At 44.6% G+C, this 18,387-nt stretch overlaps 1 protein-coding gene across 1 annotated transcript; it reads right to left on the bottom strand.

Annotated features, from left to right (window-relative positions):
• Nucleotides 1-1,379: 1,379 nt before the first annotated feature.
• On the bottom strand, nucleotides 1,380-13,392 carry LOC103800434 (rho GTPase-activating protein 7-like; the record flags this gene model as incomplete). Its single annotated transcript, XM_009072808.1, has 10 exons — nucleotides 1,380-1,536; nucleotides 3,255-3,474; nucleotides 5,141-5,339; nucleotides 6,622-6,781; nucleotides 7,486-7,656; nucleotides 8,079-8,343; nucleotides 8,953-9,421; nucleotides 10,584-10,647; nucleotides 11,673-11,754; nucleotides 13,260-13,392. Coding segments are annotated over 10 exons (1,920 nt in total), but the record flags the coding sequence as incomplete, so codon positions are not given.
• Between the last annotated feature and the right edge of the window lie 4,995 nt (nucleotides 13,393-18,387).

Here is an 18,387-nt window from a genome sequence, read left to right as displayed (position 1 = left end):
TGGCCAGCAGTGGCCACAGTGACCAAGCAGGGTCAAATGTCAGAGTCCAGGTCTGGGTCCAGAACAGGAGGTGTGTGTCCAGGCATGGGCATGGCAGACTGCCCCACCAAGCTGCTCACAGCCTCCAGCAGTGGGACAGGCCTCTCCAGACAGTCCCTGGGTCTCAGCACCAAATGTATCCCCAGGCAGGGCTGGGGCACACCAGCAGGATCCCAGCACTCCTGGGTGAGGGGCAGCCCCACAGCTCAGGCCTGGAGTCAGCAATGCTTTGGTGAAGCATCCTGGTTGTAGCAGGGGTCTGTGGGATGTCCACAGATCCAAGGGGCTATTCCTGGAGGCCATGCAGCCAGGGACAGGACCAGCTCCCATGTTGCCAAGGCTGACTGTAGGGTACAGGGCAGGCAGCAGGTGTCAGGGCACTCCAAGAGGGCCCAGGGCAGAAGGGTTCAGCCACTGCTGAGGAAATGGGGACCCGTGGCTGGGCTGAGAGGGGAGAGGATCACTTAGGAGCCTGTCCAGGCTGGAGATTGACACCATGCAGCGATCAGACCCTGGGGGACCCCAGGCTGGTCTGAGGAGGGGTGTCACTCAGCAGCCAGAGGCAGGTTGTGGAACTTACTGCTGGGGGAGCCCGGGGGCAGGGCCATGTGTCAGTTCAGGGGAGCCATGGGACACTGGCTCCTGCCCAGATGAGGTGCTGGAGCAGTGCACGGGAAGGCCTGAGCTGACTGTTGACTTGCACCAAGGGCCAATGGCACCCTTGAGGGAAAGGGGCCAGGGGTCAAGTGGGATGACTGGGCTAGCAGGGCAGCTGTCCAGTCCCACAGTGCCTGAGCTCGGCCAGAGATGGCAGCCAAGGGTCCAGGTCATCAGACACATCCGCAGTGATGAGGTCCGAGGTAGAGCCAGGAAGGTGAGTCAGCAAGGGAGGTCAGGATCAGGTCCAGGGACAGCAACCAGGGTCAGCCACAGTCTAGTGATCACTAGGCAAGTCCATACTGACACGCAAAGGCCGTTGTCAAGCTGGGAAGTCAGTCTGTGGGCCAAGGTCCAGGTTCAGATTACTGCCCCAGCAACAAAACCTCAACTTCAACCCACTCTCCAAGAAGGGATGGCCAGGGCCTCCCTGCCAGGGCACATAGCATCCTCTGCCCCACAGGTGTTCTCTAAGCTGGCACCAAACCCAAGGAGTCAAGCCCCCATCATTATTGGGGACAGAGGGGAGATGGAGGAGTGCTTGCACAGCCCTTACAAATAGTTACAGTAAAACTGCGATGATGCTAATTTTCTCTTTGATGGCATCAGCAGAACTCACATCTGTCACAAGGACCTCTGCAGAGCAATGGCCCAGCTGCTGCTCCAGCAGGCCACCCACCCACCTACCCCAAGCTGCTCAGGCTTTTGCTTTGTGACAGCAAGTGACATACCTGGAAGAGCCTGTTGCACTCCATTATCATGTGGGCCAAGCCCTGCGTTGCTGCCAAGTTCTCATTCAGCTCCCTCTGGTCTGGCTTCCCCAAGCTGCATTTCCTCTGACTGGATCTATGGAGAGGAGAAGGTGAAAGGAAGGCTGGGTGAGCAAGGTGCTAGGAACATGCACTGAACACACACTGCACTGAAGGACCTGTGTGTGCCATGTAGGGACGCATGTTATGTTACTGCACCAAGGTCCACAGACAGAATTCCCTTCCAGCACACCCCAAAAGTGTCCAGGGTACTATTGACCAGTAGTAATAGATGCCCATGAAAGGCAAGTCAATGATTTTACTCCTCAAACACATCATTGCACACTTGGCCAAGGACAGCGAGGAGCCCAAACTAATTTGTGTGTAGCCTTCAATACGGATCTCCTATGATAACCACAAAGGCCATGTAGAACCTTTTAAACCCTTTGGCCCAAACCATACCAAACACGTGTCAAAACCAGTCCCCTCTTTTAATTTGTAATCATTAATCCTAACTTCTGAAACTTTGATGTATGTGAATTCCTGCCAAACAGCTTGAAAATTGGGTGGAAGATAATAGTCCTCAGCTCTGATACTCAGATTCAGACCTGTCAGCTTGCCCCCTTTGAAGTCAGAACCCTGCACTAAGGCATTAATGCACAGTTACAGCACAGCTAAGGCTTCAAAGCATCCTGGCTTCTAAACGCTGACAATAAAGAGAAAACTCCATTTCTATTTTTGGTCCCAGCATTTCAGATTAATGTGGATGTAAACCAAAGAGGTACAACTCTCAGAGTGTGGCTCCCAGGAGCTCAAACACAGCAGCAATACAGCAGGACCTGCTGATGCTCCATCACAGTGGCCCCACGCCTCCCTTGCCACATGCTGGCTCAGCACAGGAATTCAGATGTTTTGTGCCATTCAAAAGAAAATCCATAGTGTTTTCTTTCCCCCCTCTGTGCTACGCAGAGCCTGTGTTCTTAGTCTGAAAGATGCCAACAGCACATTTGACAGCTTCTGCTTTGGGACTAGTCCTCACCTCTTGATCCCCAAGCAAGGTGTTCAACTCACCACACTGATGGGTACACAATGCTTCCATCACAGCCAGCTGTGCTCTCCTGCCCTGATACCTGCCTGTTCTTAGTGCAGGAGCGTGGAGCAAAGCAAACAGCCCTGCCTCAGAAGGCCAGATAAGTCATGAATGCTCTCAGAGATTATTTGTCTGCTTTGGCCCAAGGGCACCTTACTCCCTGCACGTACAAACAGGGGATGTTATGCAACCCAGATACTTCTACTTATTAAGACAAATTTACAGAATCCCTGTGGCTCAATTTGGCAGGAATAATCCCCTTATCACCCAGCAGAACCAGCGCCAGTAGCTGCTACAATCTGCCAGGAATCTGCAGGGCCTTAAATCTGCACCTGGGCTCAGGTTGCCAGTGCAGGAGCACCATGGCCAGCACCAGTTTAATGCAAGCAATGGGCCACATGCTGGATTCCTGGGCAGCTGGACCTGTGGACAATGGCAGGGAGAACAGCAGTGGTGAGGGATGCACACAGACTGGTCAGGAGTGTGGCAATGGGGCCTTACCACTGCCCTCTGCACTGGGCAGGGAGTGGCTGGATTGCTTCATGCACTGCAGGCAACTCCTGCTGGATCTGAGCAACCAGATTTAAGGCACACTTCAAGACACACACACACACACACAGAGTTTGCCCCTCAAAAGCAAACACTGACCCTCAGCCATCTAGAGAAAACATTGCTCCAGTAAAGAGCACTGTGGACAGCCAGCATCAAGATGCCAATACCTAGTGGAGGAGGATGAACTGTCTCGCCTCAAGGTGTTCAGGTGAAACAAAGAAGGTGCAAGACAGACAGCAATGTTGGTTGGGGTCATCTGGTTTTCCTCGACGAAAGCAACCACATCTCGTAGGAAGAACAGGAGGATTTTCAAAGCTTCTCGGTTTTCCTTTGGGAGGAGGAGAATAGCAGCCTGCACAGCCTGAAACTGCTGGTCCTTCGGCACGTCTGAAAAAAGAAAAAAAGTAACACGTGACTTGCAGGGAAAGCATCCATCAGCAGGGTCCCACTCAGGGCATTGAGCCTGCAGGATCATCCATTTCCCTCTCCCTAGCTCACAGCAGACAAGGAAAGACCATTATCATGTCAAACATGTACCATTTCTCCTGCTGCCATCAAGTGCACATTCACACCGAGGGATGCTGCTGCCTGACTTGCAATTTATCTTGAACACTATGCTAATGAACTCATCCTGAACAAAGTTACAATCCAAAGAAGGGCCTGTCTCCCCATTAGATATTACTCTGGAATGACACTTTGGAACAGGTTGCTGCTCTACTGTCTTTGCCTTTCAGCTTCAAGCATGAAGAGAACAGATGCTCTCAGATAACTCAATTCAGAGAACAATGTTTTGCCAACAGATTTTAATTCACACTAACCCCCAGTGAGACTGTCTGCCCAAACAGCTCCTGCAGGAGCGTGAGTATGGCTTATTCTGCCACACATCCCCTGTCAGGAGGATTTGTCTAATTTACACCACTACAAAGGGTAGAAGATCAGTTCTACCCTTCAAGTAGAAGCACATATATAGAACACACAAAACACACTTATGGTGAAAGCAGCACAATTATCTCCAGAAGACAGTAATTTAATCTGGGCACTTGCTCAAGTCACATCTGGCAGGAGATGTGTGAGTGGGGTGACTAGAACAGTCATTTGTTGTTTCTATCTCAAAACAAGAGACAGGAGGTAGATAGTGAGATTATAATAAATGGAAGAAAACAGTTATGCAACCATTGGACATTGGTCCATCCATGTGGACCTCCTTACAAAGGAGGATTTGTGAATGCAAAAAGAAAATCTGCTTCAAACAAATAATCAAATTGTTTCCAGACCAGATTCAGACCCTGAGAGGTGACAAACTCAACCAAACTTTAACAAACCTACACCACCCACAGCTCATTGACTTATGTCAATAAAAGTCACATGGTTTAGGCTGCAAAACCTCAGAAATCTCACACTGTGCCTTTCAAAACCTTTTCTCAAAAGCAGAAGAATCTTGTCTGCCACAACACCATCATTAGCTCCTGCAACAAGTTCCTTCCCCAGCCCAGCTGCTTTTTGAAAGTGAGTTCCTTGAGGGCAAACTGCTGGAGATGGAACCTGTTTAAACTGTATTAAATGTGAGATTGCAGCTTCACATTTCCTTCTTTTCTGGGTTGAGTCTCAAGGATAGTAACAGTGTGAGCACAGGCAGAAAGCTGCTGGCATTTCCCAGCAAAGATGCTGTTTCAGAGCAGCTGTGCTTGGGCACCTTAATAAAGTATCATCATATAACAGGAACTCTTGCACATGGAGCTGTATCACATCATGAACAAAGGGACCAGATTACTTCTTAATTTTGTATAAGGAAACAGCTGTTTAAAAACACAGTTTAAGGGCTGTACAGCATGTTACTACACTCATCCTTCTAAGAACAGAAGTAACTGCCTATAGGACACAGATGGGAAGATCTTAAATACAGAGCAACAATGAACTCATCTTTTCAGAAATGTCCTGCCTCATTTGTCTCCTCTGACTACAAGGGGACACTAGTCCTAATCTGGCCACTGCCTCGTACAACTGAGTATTAAGATAGCCAAAGAACTGGAAATTTATAGCTTTTGTTACCTACATTGGTAGATGTGGAGGAAGGATTCACAGAGCCTGCTGGTAAATATAGGCTCGGGAAGGTCTCGGAAATACTGCTTCACCATATCTGCCACATCAAATGCTGACTGCCCTTCGTAACAGACATTGTTTGGGTTGGTTTCATTCATTTCTCTTAAAGACAGAATTCTGGATTTAACACCGGATTTTCGGAACAGGCCAACCTGCAAGTAAAAGACAATTTAAAAGACAAAGAGAGGAGTCATCAGGGATCAAAATTCTGGCAAATAATTGATCCTTCTCCATCATTTTGATAGCAAAGACCCTATGGCAATGGGATCTAGCACCAAAATTCTTTCGTATCATTAGGAGCAGCACAGACATTCCTCCCAGGCAAACCATGGCTCATGCCCACAGAACCAGTTGTATCATACCAGTTTTCATGTTCATTTGTTTTTAATTTAATGCAAAATTACTCTTTTTGACTTTCAAAATCACTACTATTGACATCAGTCCATTTGCTTGTGCAGGCTGAATTCACACATGGCAACTGCAAGTTTCAGATACACCAATATGAGTCCATCCAAACACAAACATACATCAGTGCCCATGCTGGCACACACAAACTGACTGTGAGATGCACAAGGTTCAGGTTTAACACCTGATATATGTGGTACATCTAATCCATCTACAAGCTGGCAAAGGGCAGTGGCCTTTCCAAGGGAAATCATGATTTAATTTTCAATATGACAGACAAAACTGAGATTTAGAAGTTTCCCATGAACTCAACTCCAACAAAGCTTCTGCTGACAGTTTCACTGTGTGCCACTGAGAAAGTATTTACATTCCTCAGTTTATTTATATTAACTGTATGGATACCATGACCTCAAAATGAAACACATGTGCATTGTCACTTCACAGGATGCACACGTTTGCACTTTGGTATGGTAGGACACACCTAGACAATGGCAAATGACAGGAACAAAAATCCCTTTCTTTATCTAGTATGTCTCATGTCACAGGGTCTCCCACTCCTGCAGCTATGCTATGGAAATACTATATGCAGCACACACTGCCACTGCCATCTCCACTTAGGGGATAAATACAGTGCTGAGATCCAGAAAAAGATGTTACAGACACTGCTGCAATATGTTTCCTCTCTGCTTCGTGGTGCATTTCAGCTGAAACAAGATTAATTTTTGCATTAGCTCTGGCACTACCAGCAACCACAGAAGAGAGGGAACAGTGACATTGTCTGGCAGATTTACTTAGGGAGCAGAGACATGACACCTCCCAGGGGAAGACAGCCTGACTGCCTACACCAAGAGAACTGACTGCACAGAGTTTCAGTGAGGCAAGGCATTCCCAGAAGGAATCAGCACTGGTACTTCCTCGCAGGCTGCGTGCTCAGACCTACACCTTTCTGCAAGCTGGAAGCAGAGTCTGGTTCCCTGGAGCAGATCCATTCATGGCCCAGAGCTGCTCTGAGCTGCCTCAAGTTCATACCTGGTCAAGAAAGTGATTTCTTAGATAGTCCAGGGCTTGCAGTATGCCGTTGGGCAGTGGGTGGCTCGTTCGCTGTACATTCAGAAGTAAAGGAACCCCAAACACATTTTTGTCCTTGTAGTCTGAAGCTTTTGGTTTCTTAACGAACTTCGGTATAGTCCTGGGAACAAAAATCAGTACATGTAACTTATTAGGTCTCCAGCACATTCTGCCTTCTGCTTTACATGCATTCATTTACATGGATTCAGTTGTACCTTGTCACAACCCCAGATTCTGGCACATATCTGGACATACAGCATCATAAGAGAGAGAAAATCAGTAAAGGTGATTTCAGGAATGACTCCCTCATTTCATCACCAAAATTAGCTTTAATAAAGTATCCTCATGGGAAATACATTCCATTCCTTTAGGGCAATTTTTTCACTTCCTTCTACATTCAAGTCCCAGCTCCCTATCACAAGATGCTGACTGATGTTTCTAAGTCCTCTCAGTGTCTGACTTTGTCACTGTTCTAGTTCAGAGACTCGGTGCTGAAAAGCTGGATTCTCAGCCCAGACAGCTCTCACCTCAGTTCCCACAGTCCCTGTGAAGAACCTCTGACAAAGCCCTGCAAATGGGCAAATTTAAAGAGAAACTATAATATGCTTTAAAATCAGTAATAGCATGACCACCATTGAGGAGCCAAAGTGCAGCCCACAGCAGAGGAAATCCTGGAGCCATGGAAATAACTATGAAGCTGCCAGCGATTTAATAGGATGAATTCCTCAGCTTGAACATGTGTAATCTAGGCAGACAAGGAAATTCACCTGCTTACATCAAATCCCCTCTTTCCAGCACAAGTTGCTTTAATATTAGGCAACTTACCAGTTCCAGCCCTGCTGACTGGAAGGGGAGTATCTGTCCATTAAAGCAGTGAGTTTCAACAACGCCAGCTTTTGTGCCCGGGCCAGCTGGGCAGCTGACTGGCCATCAGTCTGGATGGAAAGGCTTTCCAAGTTCATACTCTCTTCCACAGACCAGTGTTTCTTCCTGTGCCTACAGGATAAATATTGCTTAACTTAGTACCATTTCCATCATCCCCGTTAGTATTCTGCCTGCATCTGTGAAGTACTTAAGACTCTAAATGACCTGCAGTTCCCAAACACCATATGGTTAGCTGCCTTAGACAAGGTACTTCCCATCCAGGAGGTCCTCTGGCAATACAAAATGTTTCCCTAAGAAACACAGCAAGCTGGCTGTTAAGGCCTGGTTCCAAATGTCTGAGTACTCATGCAGATTACGAGTGTTCTACTTTCAACAGAGGTCAGATGTTGGCACCAGAGTGCCTATGGGCTAGCAGTACCTGCCACCAACAGCACAGACCCTGCTGCCTAGAACAGACTTAAGAATACTTTGTTCTGGCAAAGCAGTTCTATTTTGAGTGGACAGAATGAAAGGGAAACAGAAGGACTACTGACCTGTTGGTCTTTTTAGAACCTGCAATATATGTTAGGTCTTCTGAACCAATCTCCTTGCCCAGGCCACAGCTGCTCTCTCCATCAGTCTCCACTGCTGTCTTATCTTCTGAGCCCTCTGTTTCAAGAGAGTTTTCTTTAGGGGAGGATGGACAGACAGAGGTCAAGTCACTGGCAAACTCAGAATCCCCATCATCTGAGAACTTCTCTGTCCACTGATCAACCAGCTTTTTGATACCATTGACATCTGCTATAACATTGTTCAGTTCTGAAAAAACATCATCATCACCATCTTGTGCTGCCTCCAAATTATCAAGTTCAATATTGGGCATGTTGTCATACACACTTCTCCTGTTATCTGTGCCCGAACGAGGACTCCTTGGGGCTTTGGGGTCCTTGGAACTACTTCTGCTCCGGCTCCTCCTGCACCCATGAAAACTCCCAGTTCTCCAGTTGATAGAAGAGTTGTCTACTGGAGAGAGGGAGCTATCTGTAAGTACTTTGGGGAAAGTGCCAGGTTTATGGCCTTGTGGTATTTGAAACATCTGGTTCTTTTGTAACATCATGTCATTTTTTAGGGTTTGCTGAGATAAATCATTCCACAGCAAGAGTTTGCTGGAGTCCATGTGCTCTGCATACATCCCCCTTCCTTCACAGGGGCTGCTTGGCTTTGTAACAGGACTTGGAGTGCTCACTGTGCTGCTATTTCCAGACTGATTGCTGCTATTGCAACTCCGGGGAGAAAAGGAAGAACTGTTCTTTGTTTGGACGCCAGAGAGGTCAGAAATATTTACACAGTTCAGCATCTTCATCTTTTCTTCATTAAGTCCTTCCAGAAGAACAGGTTCACTTATTATGGGTTTGGCCTTTGACTGACCACTCCTTAAGTTGCAGGTCCTTAAGTGCAGCTTCTCCATTTTCTTTAGAAGGCTCTTCCTCTTTTTAGATGATGACTTATCCAAAAGCTTCACCTCACTAGTGATATTTAAAAATTCACTGAGGGGAGGAGAACTACTAAAAGCAAAGTCCAGTGAAGGTACCTTAATTGAGGAACGTCTTGAGGAACTCGTGCTGGTTTCCACATCTTCAAAAGGTTTTGGGGAGCTAACAATGTCACTGTCAGCACTGCTGGTACTGTGAATTGAGGACACATCGTGCTTCTCCAGAAAGACACTGTCCTCATTGCTGATGGTCTTCAGTATCGGGCTGCCTGGGACTGAGGCACTAGCACCTTCCTCTGCTGGGAAACCTTCCAGGCTCTCGATACGAGACCATCTCTGACTGCACCTCTCATAAGCCCATTTGTTACTTATTGCACAAGGCTCATCATCTTCAGAATCATCACTCTTAGAAGGGGGAAAAAAAATACAGTTCAAGGGCAAAGTTTGGCAAAATTTAAACTACAAAAACAATTAACAAAAAAGGAGTCTTAGAATTTCTTCCTACCTCCAAACCCCACACGACCAGCGTATGGAAACGTGACCATTTAGTCACTGAAGGTCTGCCCTGAGTTAGTTGAAAACCATGCTGACAAATCTGCTAAGCTTACCACAGGAAAACGTGACAGATTTGACCTAAGGGTGAAAAATCCTTTTTTGTGGTAAATCCGAAGGTTTTGAAAGACAATTGTATTGGATTTACATGGCTTTTCCTAAAGCCACTCTTTCACACCTCTGTGACCCAAACTCATGCATTTTCAGGTAAAGAAGTGTTTGGCTGTGGCAGCATCAATACCTGTGGCATCATCTTGGAGCCCTCAGGCTCCACTGCCACCTGTGCCAGGTGCTCTGCTGCATTGTCCCCACTCCAAGGGAAGGGACAGCTTATTGTTAGAGAGACAGGAACCACCTGTATTTCTCTGTGAGCTCTCACTTGCCCCATTTCTCCCTAACCACAGAGTGAAACTTTCCAAAAAACCAGACATTTTTCCAGAAGATGGCATTGTTTTCTTGCTAGTCCTGCAGTTAATCCACGGTACCTCAGAGGCTTTGCAGCCCTGGTGCTAATCAGCCAAGCTATTACTCTGGTTTAGCTGCAGCAATTTTTGTGGGAGAAGACAAAGCCAGTACAGCTGAAACCTATCCAACTTCTATTGTCTGAACATTTGGATTGTCTGTTTAATTTCTGTGTTTACCCAGAAAGAATGACATTTCACTTTCAGAGGTTAAATAAGGTGTGAAAGGTATTGCTTACTTAGGGAAGCAATAAAAGACATGTTGAGGTGGGGCCTTGGTGAAACTATTGGACAGTAACGTGTGTCAAATCAAACTTTAAAAACTGTTTCAAAACCCACCCCTACCCTACCTTACAAGGTACAAAATGAACATTACACAATTTCAGTCTCCATCGCTATGTTTTTCAGCAGAAAATGCAAAGGGAAGAGCTTTGCAGGGTGGAATAGAAAGTTCAGAACTTGCTAAACCTTCATGCACATTTTAAACCCAGGGTTTTAATACAATAGCTAGGCAGATTTTTCATGAGAACAGTAGCTGTACTTTACAGACATACCCGTTTCCTCTGACGGCTTATTTCCACTTTCATTGATGCACACTTGTTCAGTGTGTTCAAGCGCCTAGGGTATGAGAGAGAAGACAGGACTTTTAAATTGAAACTATTTTATTTCTTGAAAACAAACATGTGCCAAACTAGTTGTGATCTTCTACCATGGAGAACTCACTATTGGGGTCAAAGACTGAGGTGGCATCAACAGGAGACACACTGACAGCCTCCAAGGAGCACTCAGGACAGAAGTCATCCCAAGAAACAAAATATACCCAAATTTCTCTAGTATCTGCTGTGCTTTAGATATGCATATATGAACAACTCTTTGGTGCTCCTGGTACAAGCAGAATTTGAATTCAGGTGACCTCACAGGACAGAAAAGGACCTAACACTTTGCCAGGAGAGGAAATTTCCAGTCCCTTGAGCTAGAAATTCTCATTTCTGCTAAACAATCTCACAACGAAAAGGCTTCAGTAACTGCAGTAAGAAGTGAAGCAGAATGCCTTACACTATCCTGGCACTCTTCCATGGAGATGGTCCAAAGGGCTGTGAGTTTGACTTTACACTGACAAGGCAATTTCACTTATGTGCTCCGAGCAGCTGTGGCGAAACCAGAACTTCAAATCAATACCTGTGCTTCTCACTAAAAAAATATTCAGGAAAACAGAACAGATCTTGTGCAGATGATTTTTTTATGTTTATCTGCTGGAACAGCTCTGGGAAGTTGGCTAGTCAGAGGAAATTCCTGCACTCCGTTATACATGATCCTAGAGAGTAGGCTGACATGCTTGCAGGGAACTGATTAATTTTTTCTCAGCCTGCAGACATCTCACATGACAGAAAAGACAGATTTGATGCTCAGTATAACACCCCCAAGACCTCAGCTGGAGAAGATGTGCAGGCACATGCTTACTTTACCTTTAAATTCTTAAAACAACCAACTTCAGCGGTACTAAACTATGTGCTTAAGTGACTTCCTTTAGTCACAGCATTGGTGACTTTGTTAGTCCCAACAAAAACTAAGGCATGAACAGATGAATGACAAGTAAATGTGGGGCCTGGAGGTATTAAAGATGATTCATAATTAATGTTTACCTGAATAGTGATTCAATCGCATCTCCATCTAAAAATTCATGATCTTTCCTTACAGTTTTTACATCAATAGGAAACTGCATATCTGTGAACAAAGAAGTTGAATCTGAAATCTGAGTTGCAATTGCAAAGCCTTTCAATTTTGCAACATATTTATAACAGGTGAAATGAATCTAAATCTATTTCTATGACTATATATTCATACCAATGTCCTTCAAGGAAGTGAGGATCAGGTCCTGAGAGCAAGTGGGAGAATAAATGTAGGGATCTGCTTGCTGTTACAGGTAGACAAGCACTTCTGCATTTCCAGGAGCTTTCAGTGACTTTCATAGACAAGAAATGCAAAATTAAATCTTTGCTTTAATTGAAATTAAATCTTGGTTAAGTTCTCTGCACCTTCTGCCCTCAAGTGCAGTCTAAAACTGGGAGCATTTTATGTGATCTTTTGTAATGGTGAGGTACAATGCAGCACATGACATATTCTCTCTAGGCTGTAGTGAGCCTGACAAATCACTCTGGGCCAGAAGCTGATTGATTCACCAGGTGAAGAATTCAATGTGTTAGCTTCTGAGACTTAGCCTTGCAGATGAGGAACCAGTGAGATCTGTCTGTACTTTCTTGGTTTACTTTTAAAACTTAATTTTCCTGTCTAGGTCAGGACACTGCATAAACAGCAACATAATGCAGAGGACCAATTTTCCAGAAACATGGTAATATATGTTTCCAACAAACAACTTCTAGAATAAAATCTGCTGTAGTCAGACAGGAAGCACTTCCATGAGACAGCGTGTTTCATAGCATACAGCTTCCAAATCCAGCTCTCTGGCTTGATTTCAAATGTTTAATTTTGCAGTGAGTGGGGGAGGTGAGAATGAGAGCAGAAGTTAAAAGAAGTTGGTTCTTTTAACTGTAGTTCTTTGATAACATCTCTCAAAAATAGATTAGCTTTTCTTATATTCAACATTTGTAACAATAAACATATTTGAAAAAAGAACAGTTTTAAGGTATAAGCAAAATGAGGCCTGAAAATTCTACAAGTTCTCAACAAAAGTAAGTACTCCTTGTAGTTTTAACAACATGAAAAAAAGCTGAAATTGCATTTTCTGACTGGCTGGTTGCTGCTGAGTATTTGTTTTAAATAGTTATGATTGCAAAATGATTTTTCCAACAGTCTTTTTCGAAACACCAATAAAGCAATCTCACTCAGACCACAGGCTGGAGAGCCTTAGAGGAGTTTTGGTTGCAATTAGTGGTTGGAAAAAAACTTCCAGCACTCCAAGGAAAAGAGCCTAAGAAAATTATAAGCAACTAAAAATCACAGAAGCAGAAATTTGACAGAGTTAGAGTCTAACAATAACCAGGAAAGATTTGGTCCTTTACAGAATTCTCCTGAGTCCCTGCTAACCTAACCAGGATGTCTCTTCAGCAAGAACACACACCAGGTTACTACTTTTCTACAGGTTTGCATGAAGATATGACAGAATCTGGAAGTGCTTCCACCCAAAGTGTCAGGTTCTGAAATAAATTATTTATGTGAATGATTCCACTCGAATTCAGTGTCAGCTGCTTGTGGAGTGTGTGTGATCATACCTTCAAACAGCTGAGCATACTGGGGAAACCCGGCAGCTCTCAGCCAGTCACAGGCTTCTCTGGCTTCAATTTCTGCAATGAGAATGCACAATTGTTCACATGCAGTGCTCACCACAGTTAGTGCTTTCACAGTCTAAACTAATTTTTACCCAATGGATCCTCTGAGGATCTGGTATATTAATGCTTTGCTAGGATATCACGAAAAAGGAATAAATACATGTAAGCAATGCACTGACGTGTACAGGACAGTCATGCCACCGTAGGGTAGACAGGCAAACATAGGAGAGTCTAGATATGAGCACATACTTGAGATGTCATACATCAGTGTGCATCAGCTACCCCTGAGACGAAGCATCTGTTTTGTGTTGAAATGAGTCAGGGAAGGGTGTAGAGGCACACACACATCTATGCCCTCACACACCAAAGCCCATTCGTGCATTCCAGCCCTGAGACATGGTGATAAGACACAAACAAATCCTATAAATAAACTTTAAATGCTATCACAACGCTAATTACACTGGACTTGGCCTAAGCATTCCCAGAACAAGAGTTCTCAGGAGTACCTGTTGCTAGGGTCTATCAATATTTATTTCCTTGCCAACTACCTACGCAACTTGGCAGTCACTCCGGCACAGCAGATGTCAAGAATTAACTGCTCATTTTGTGACAATTCATGAGGCCCTATGGCCAGTACTGTAACATTCCCACAGGAGCACAGCAGAATATAACTTCACAGAATCACAGAACACTCACCAGATTCCTCAAAAACACCAACAGGTCAGCATGAGTATGTGCCACCAGGCTCTAATCTCTGCCAACACTAGAAATTATTGGGGTTCTGTGGGAGAGGAGATTCCCATATACACTTTCTGTAAGTCTGTGCACACTCCAGCTCATGTTGCAACAGACATCAGCATAAAGGGAAAGACTCCTTTGAAAGAAACACTTTTAAACTGCCTTAAAATCAAGCATGCTCAGTAGAGAGAAGTGTTTTTAAAGCACCTTGAAGTACAGCATGACAGGCCAGAGGCACAGACCTGTTTTTCATTACACATACACTCACAGATTAGGATTCCAAGGCACTTCACATACATACCATTCAAATTTGCTGCCTGCTTCGCTCAGACTTCTCAGTTGTAAATCATTGGTGCAACAGACTGAAGCAACACACCCCAAAAAATTGCACAACTTCCATGATTTTATTATTCTGCTTCTAAACTTTAAATTGTTTCCATTATCACTTGATTAATTTGGACAATGCCATCCATAACACAGACTTCCCTGCACAAAACTCTATGCCTGTTTCATGTGAGAATAGTGATAAAACAGGAAGACAAGGATGTTTTTACACAAAACCAGATGCATGACTCTTTTTGTTCTTCAAACTGCAGAAAAACACTAATTTCTTCCACAATGCCCTATATACACTATGCCTACATTTATTAGTATACTTACTGCCACAATTTATCAGTCTTTACTACAGCAGAGCATTTACTGAAAACCAAGAGAGAGGACTGATAAAAGACAAGCATTGTACTCACAGAGCAGAAAAAAACGGGAAGAAAATCTGTAGAAAAGAGCCAGGAGGATGATCAGCCTAACACCAAGAGTCTTCACAAAGACAAAGTGATTTTCACTTAGAAATTCCCAGTAGATTTCACTCAGCCATCTCAGCTGTGGAGAAACTATAGCTGTCCTCATTCCAGACCTCAGCCTAGTCAGCTGGAGCCTGTGCATGGCTCTCCTGAGCTCAGAGAGACAGTGACAGTGTAGGGGTTGAAGCTTCTCCAGTTCCCAACATGTTAAAAGTACAACTCTATTCTTAGAGCAAATCAAGCCATGAACAGTGATGCAAGTAAGAACAGGCAGAAAAATACTTTGCACCCAGTGATGATATTTTCAATTATTAGGACTGAGACTACAATGGCACTCTCACACTTTTTTCCATAGGACAAGGACACAGGAGCTGGGGGAATTTTCTTTGCTAATGTAAATCTTCAGGCCTTTTAATGTGCCTTTGCACAGTCACAGGGCAGGTTTAGACTGGATATTAGGAAGAAATTCTTTACTGTTGAGGGTGCTGAGGCACTGGCACAGGTTGCCCAGTGAAGCTAGGCATCCCTAGAAGTGTTCAAGGCCAGGCTGGATGGGGCTTGGAGCAACCTGGTCTAGTGGAAGGGGTCCCTGCCCCGAGCAGAGGGAGTTGGAACTGGATAATCTTTAAGGTCCCTTCCAATCCAAAACATTATATGATTCTATTAATTATTTGTCATTCAATTTTATGTGATTATTTCATTGCTAAAATAACTTCCAAAAGGGTCCTACTGACACCTCCATTTTTCAGGGGTGTCTATGCTGTCTCCTCCTCATGCTACTGGAAATTGAAATCATAAAGGGGTAATGAATGGCTAGGAATGATGAAAGGAAATTCCCAGACCAGCCTATATTACTATGATAGTGATCAATATGAGAGGAGGAAATGAAAAGGAAATTAGAAATAATTGCTCAAAAGGAAGTAGCTGCTCTCCATAGGCTGCACTCAGAACTGACACTCCAGGCTGCTTTGCTTTTATGGCATGAGCAGCATTAAGGACAACATTGCTTGTTAGATAGCAATGACAGATGCAGATGAATAACCCCAGCAGTGCTCTCCACCAAGGACTCGGGAGAGTTCTAAAACTCTGCAACTAAAAGTCACAGAGATGTAAAAGAGAAATAATCATGAGTATCATTAACAGATGACTCTAACAGCAGCAACTGTTGTAAATGTGCCACAGACAGTTAGATTCCCTGCCCTAATGGAGGGGCTGAAGTAACTACCACAGTCCGGGCAACTTGCAAGGTGGTTTAAGGTACACATTTAAAAGCAGTCAAAGCTCAGATTCCTATGTAAGATTCCTCACAAAAACCCAAGACAATCTTCTTGAAGACTCTTTGGGGCTATTGAAACAACCCTCACACTATATTTTTGGCAAGACAAATAGCATAGATGAGCCATTTGTGCAAAAGACTCATTCCAAGCTTGGCTTTGCAGTCTGTCTACTCCACCTCACCATGCCATGACATGCACTTTCCCAGACAGCCTCACTGCCTGGTTAGAGTTTGATTTCCCTTTCCTATAGTCACACAGTCACTGCAAAATAACCCTTCAGATTTACCAAACAACCTCTAAAGCAGATGTACTAATGAACCCAGGCTGATAGCACCTGCACAGTCCTTCTTGATGTTAGAATAGCTGCTCAGATTTTTGTTGGAAAGGATTTGACTTTCTGAATAAAAACTGGAAATGAGGGAGCCTTCAGAAAGCCAGTTTGGAGCAGCATCCCCAAATACTGTGGCAATCACAGCATATCTGCCTGTGAGCTGGATGGCATACAAGAGGATGGCAATTTTTTAGCATCTTTTGGGTGCTGTCTGCAAAACTGAAATATCAGAGCGACCTAAATGTGTCACCTCCCATTCCTGAACTGATTTCATAATTAAGCAGAGGGGAAAAAAAATCCTGCAAAGCTTAATATTCTTAGAGTGGAGGCTGCCAGCAACATTTCCATGCCAAGCCAACTATTTCCCCATGGGCTATGGGTGGTAGGTTACTACCAGATGTTTATGAGAAACAATACACAGTACATGGTCTGTGCCACCCTTTGGCTGTACTGTGTTACACAGGTACGTTCTGTGCTGAAGATTCAGTCCAGTCCCACTGCAAACAGCACTCAAACTGCTGGCTGTGCCCCAGCCTGCCTGTCCCAGCAACCCCAGCACAGCTGCCCTCCACGGGTGCTGCCCCTTTATCCCACTGCTATGTCATCTGTACTCCACTGCACCCTTCTCCCCAGAGCCCCAGTATTTACATCAGCTTGGCTGCTACACCTCTCCTTCATCCATCTGGGCTCCAAAACTGTGTTGAGCACTGTCCTGCAGACTGGAGTACCCAGACTCATCAGGTACTTTGAAACCAGATGCTGCAGAGCATATTAAACCCCTAACAGAATGAACATCAATGTTAACAGGATTGTTCGCAATAATGAAAAGACATCTGCACTGAGATTTGGGCATTTTCTCTGAGATGTTTTCCTCACAAGCAGCAGCACTTTCCTAACAACAAGGGAGAGGCTGCAACTGAACCCAGCAACAGCTGTATATCCAACAGGCCAGGCAGCCTTGCTACGAGACAATCACAGAATTTAGCTAAAGAAGAGTGTCAGTGTCCTTCGAATTTTTAAAAATACTCTATATAAATTTGTAGGATACCAATTTCGATTTGAAAGCTTCAGTACAATTACTGTCAGGATGCACTGTGACTTTCAGTTGCACAACCAACTGCCAAAGCAGAAGACCTCTTCTTTTCCTTTTCTCACCTGTATGGTCCTGCTCTTCCCCACTGACACCCTGAGCCTGTCTGCAGGTCCTGCCAGCCAAACCAGCAGGAAACAAGTCATATTTTTGGCAAGATCAGATCTGTGATGCTTTAGCTTTCTGAATCAGCTACCACATGTTCTGATGTGCCCTAGTGGGCAGGACACAGGCAGTGGTGGGGACATGGAGGGACAGGCATGGGAACCAGTGGCTGGCAGTCCTCAGGGAGCTCAGCCTATGGAGAATCCTTCACCTAAATGTCATTTTACAGAAAAGTGTCCCATTGTAGCTGTAATTCAAAGTAAATGTTAAGCAGATTTTTAAATTCCATGGTAGAAACATTAGTTTTACTTCTATCTTCACCAAAATAGCTTTCCTGTTTTGACAGATAGGAATAAAGGTGATCAAGTCCTAATTCATTAAAAGGATTTGTGTTTAAGTCTGAAGCCATGCCAAGGAGAGAACAGTTTGAGAGGTTGTCTTTGCAGCACCTCAGCGTTACTTACTGCAGGAACTTACTTCATTTTCTGTGGTACACAAGTACAGTGATGGTGAAAAAAAATAGATTTCTCAACATGTCCAACTGGGAGGCAATCACAGAGCTGCTGCTCCCCATGCCATGCACGTCCCCAAGCCATGTGTGTGCAGACAGCAGAACACAACACAGGGTAGGACTGACTCCCGACTTTGATTGCACCAATCTCGAATGAAACGGAAAAAATACAAAGAGTTCTTCTCTTTCCCAATCTCTGTCATTATAGAGGAAGACTTT

This window comes from Acanthisitta chloris, unplaced genomic scaffold (assembly GCF_000695815.1).
Source record: "Acanthisitta chloris isolate BGI_N310 unplaced genomic scaffold, ASM69581v1 scaffold34724, whole genome shotgun sequence".
NCBI classification, from domain to species: domain Eukaryota; kingdom Metazoa; phylum Chordata; class Aves; order Passeriformes; family Acanthisittidae; genus Acanthisitta; species Acanthisitta chloris.
The sequence above is the reverse complement of the archived record's forward strand: the minus strand, read 5'-3'. Positions and strand labels throughout refer to the sequence as shown.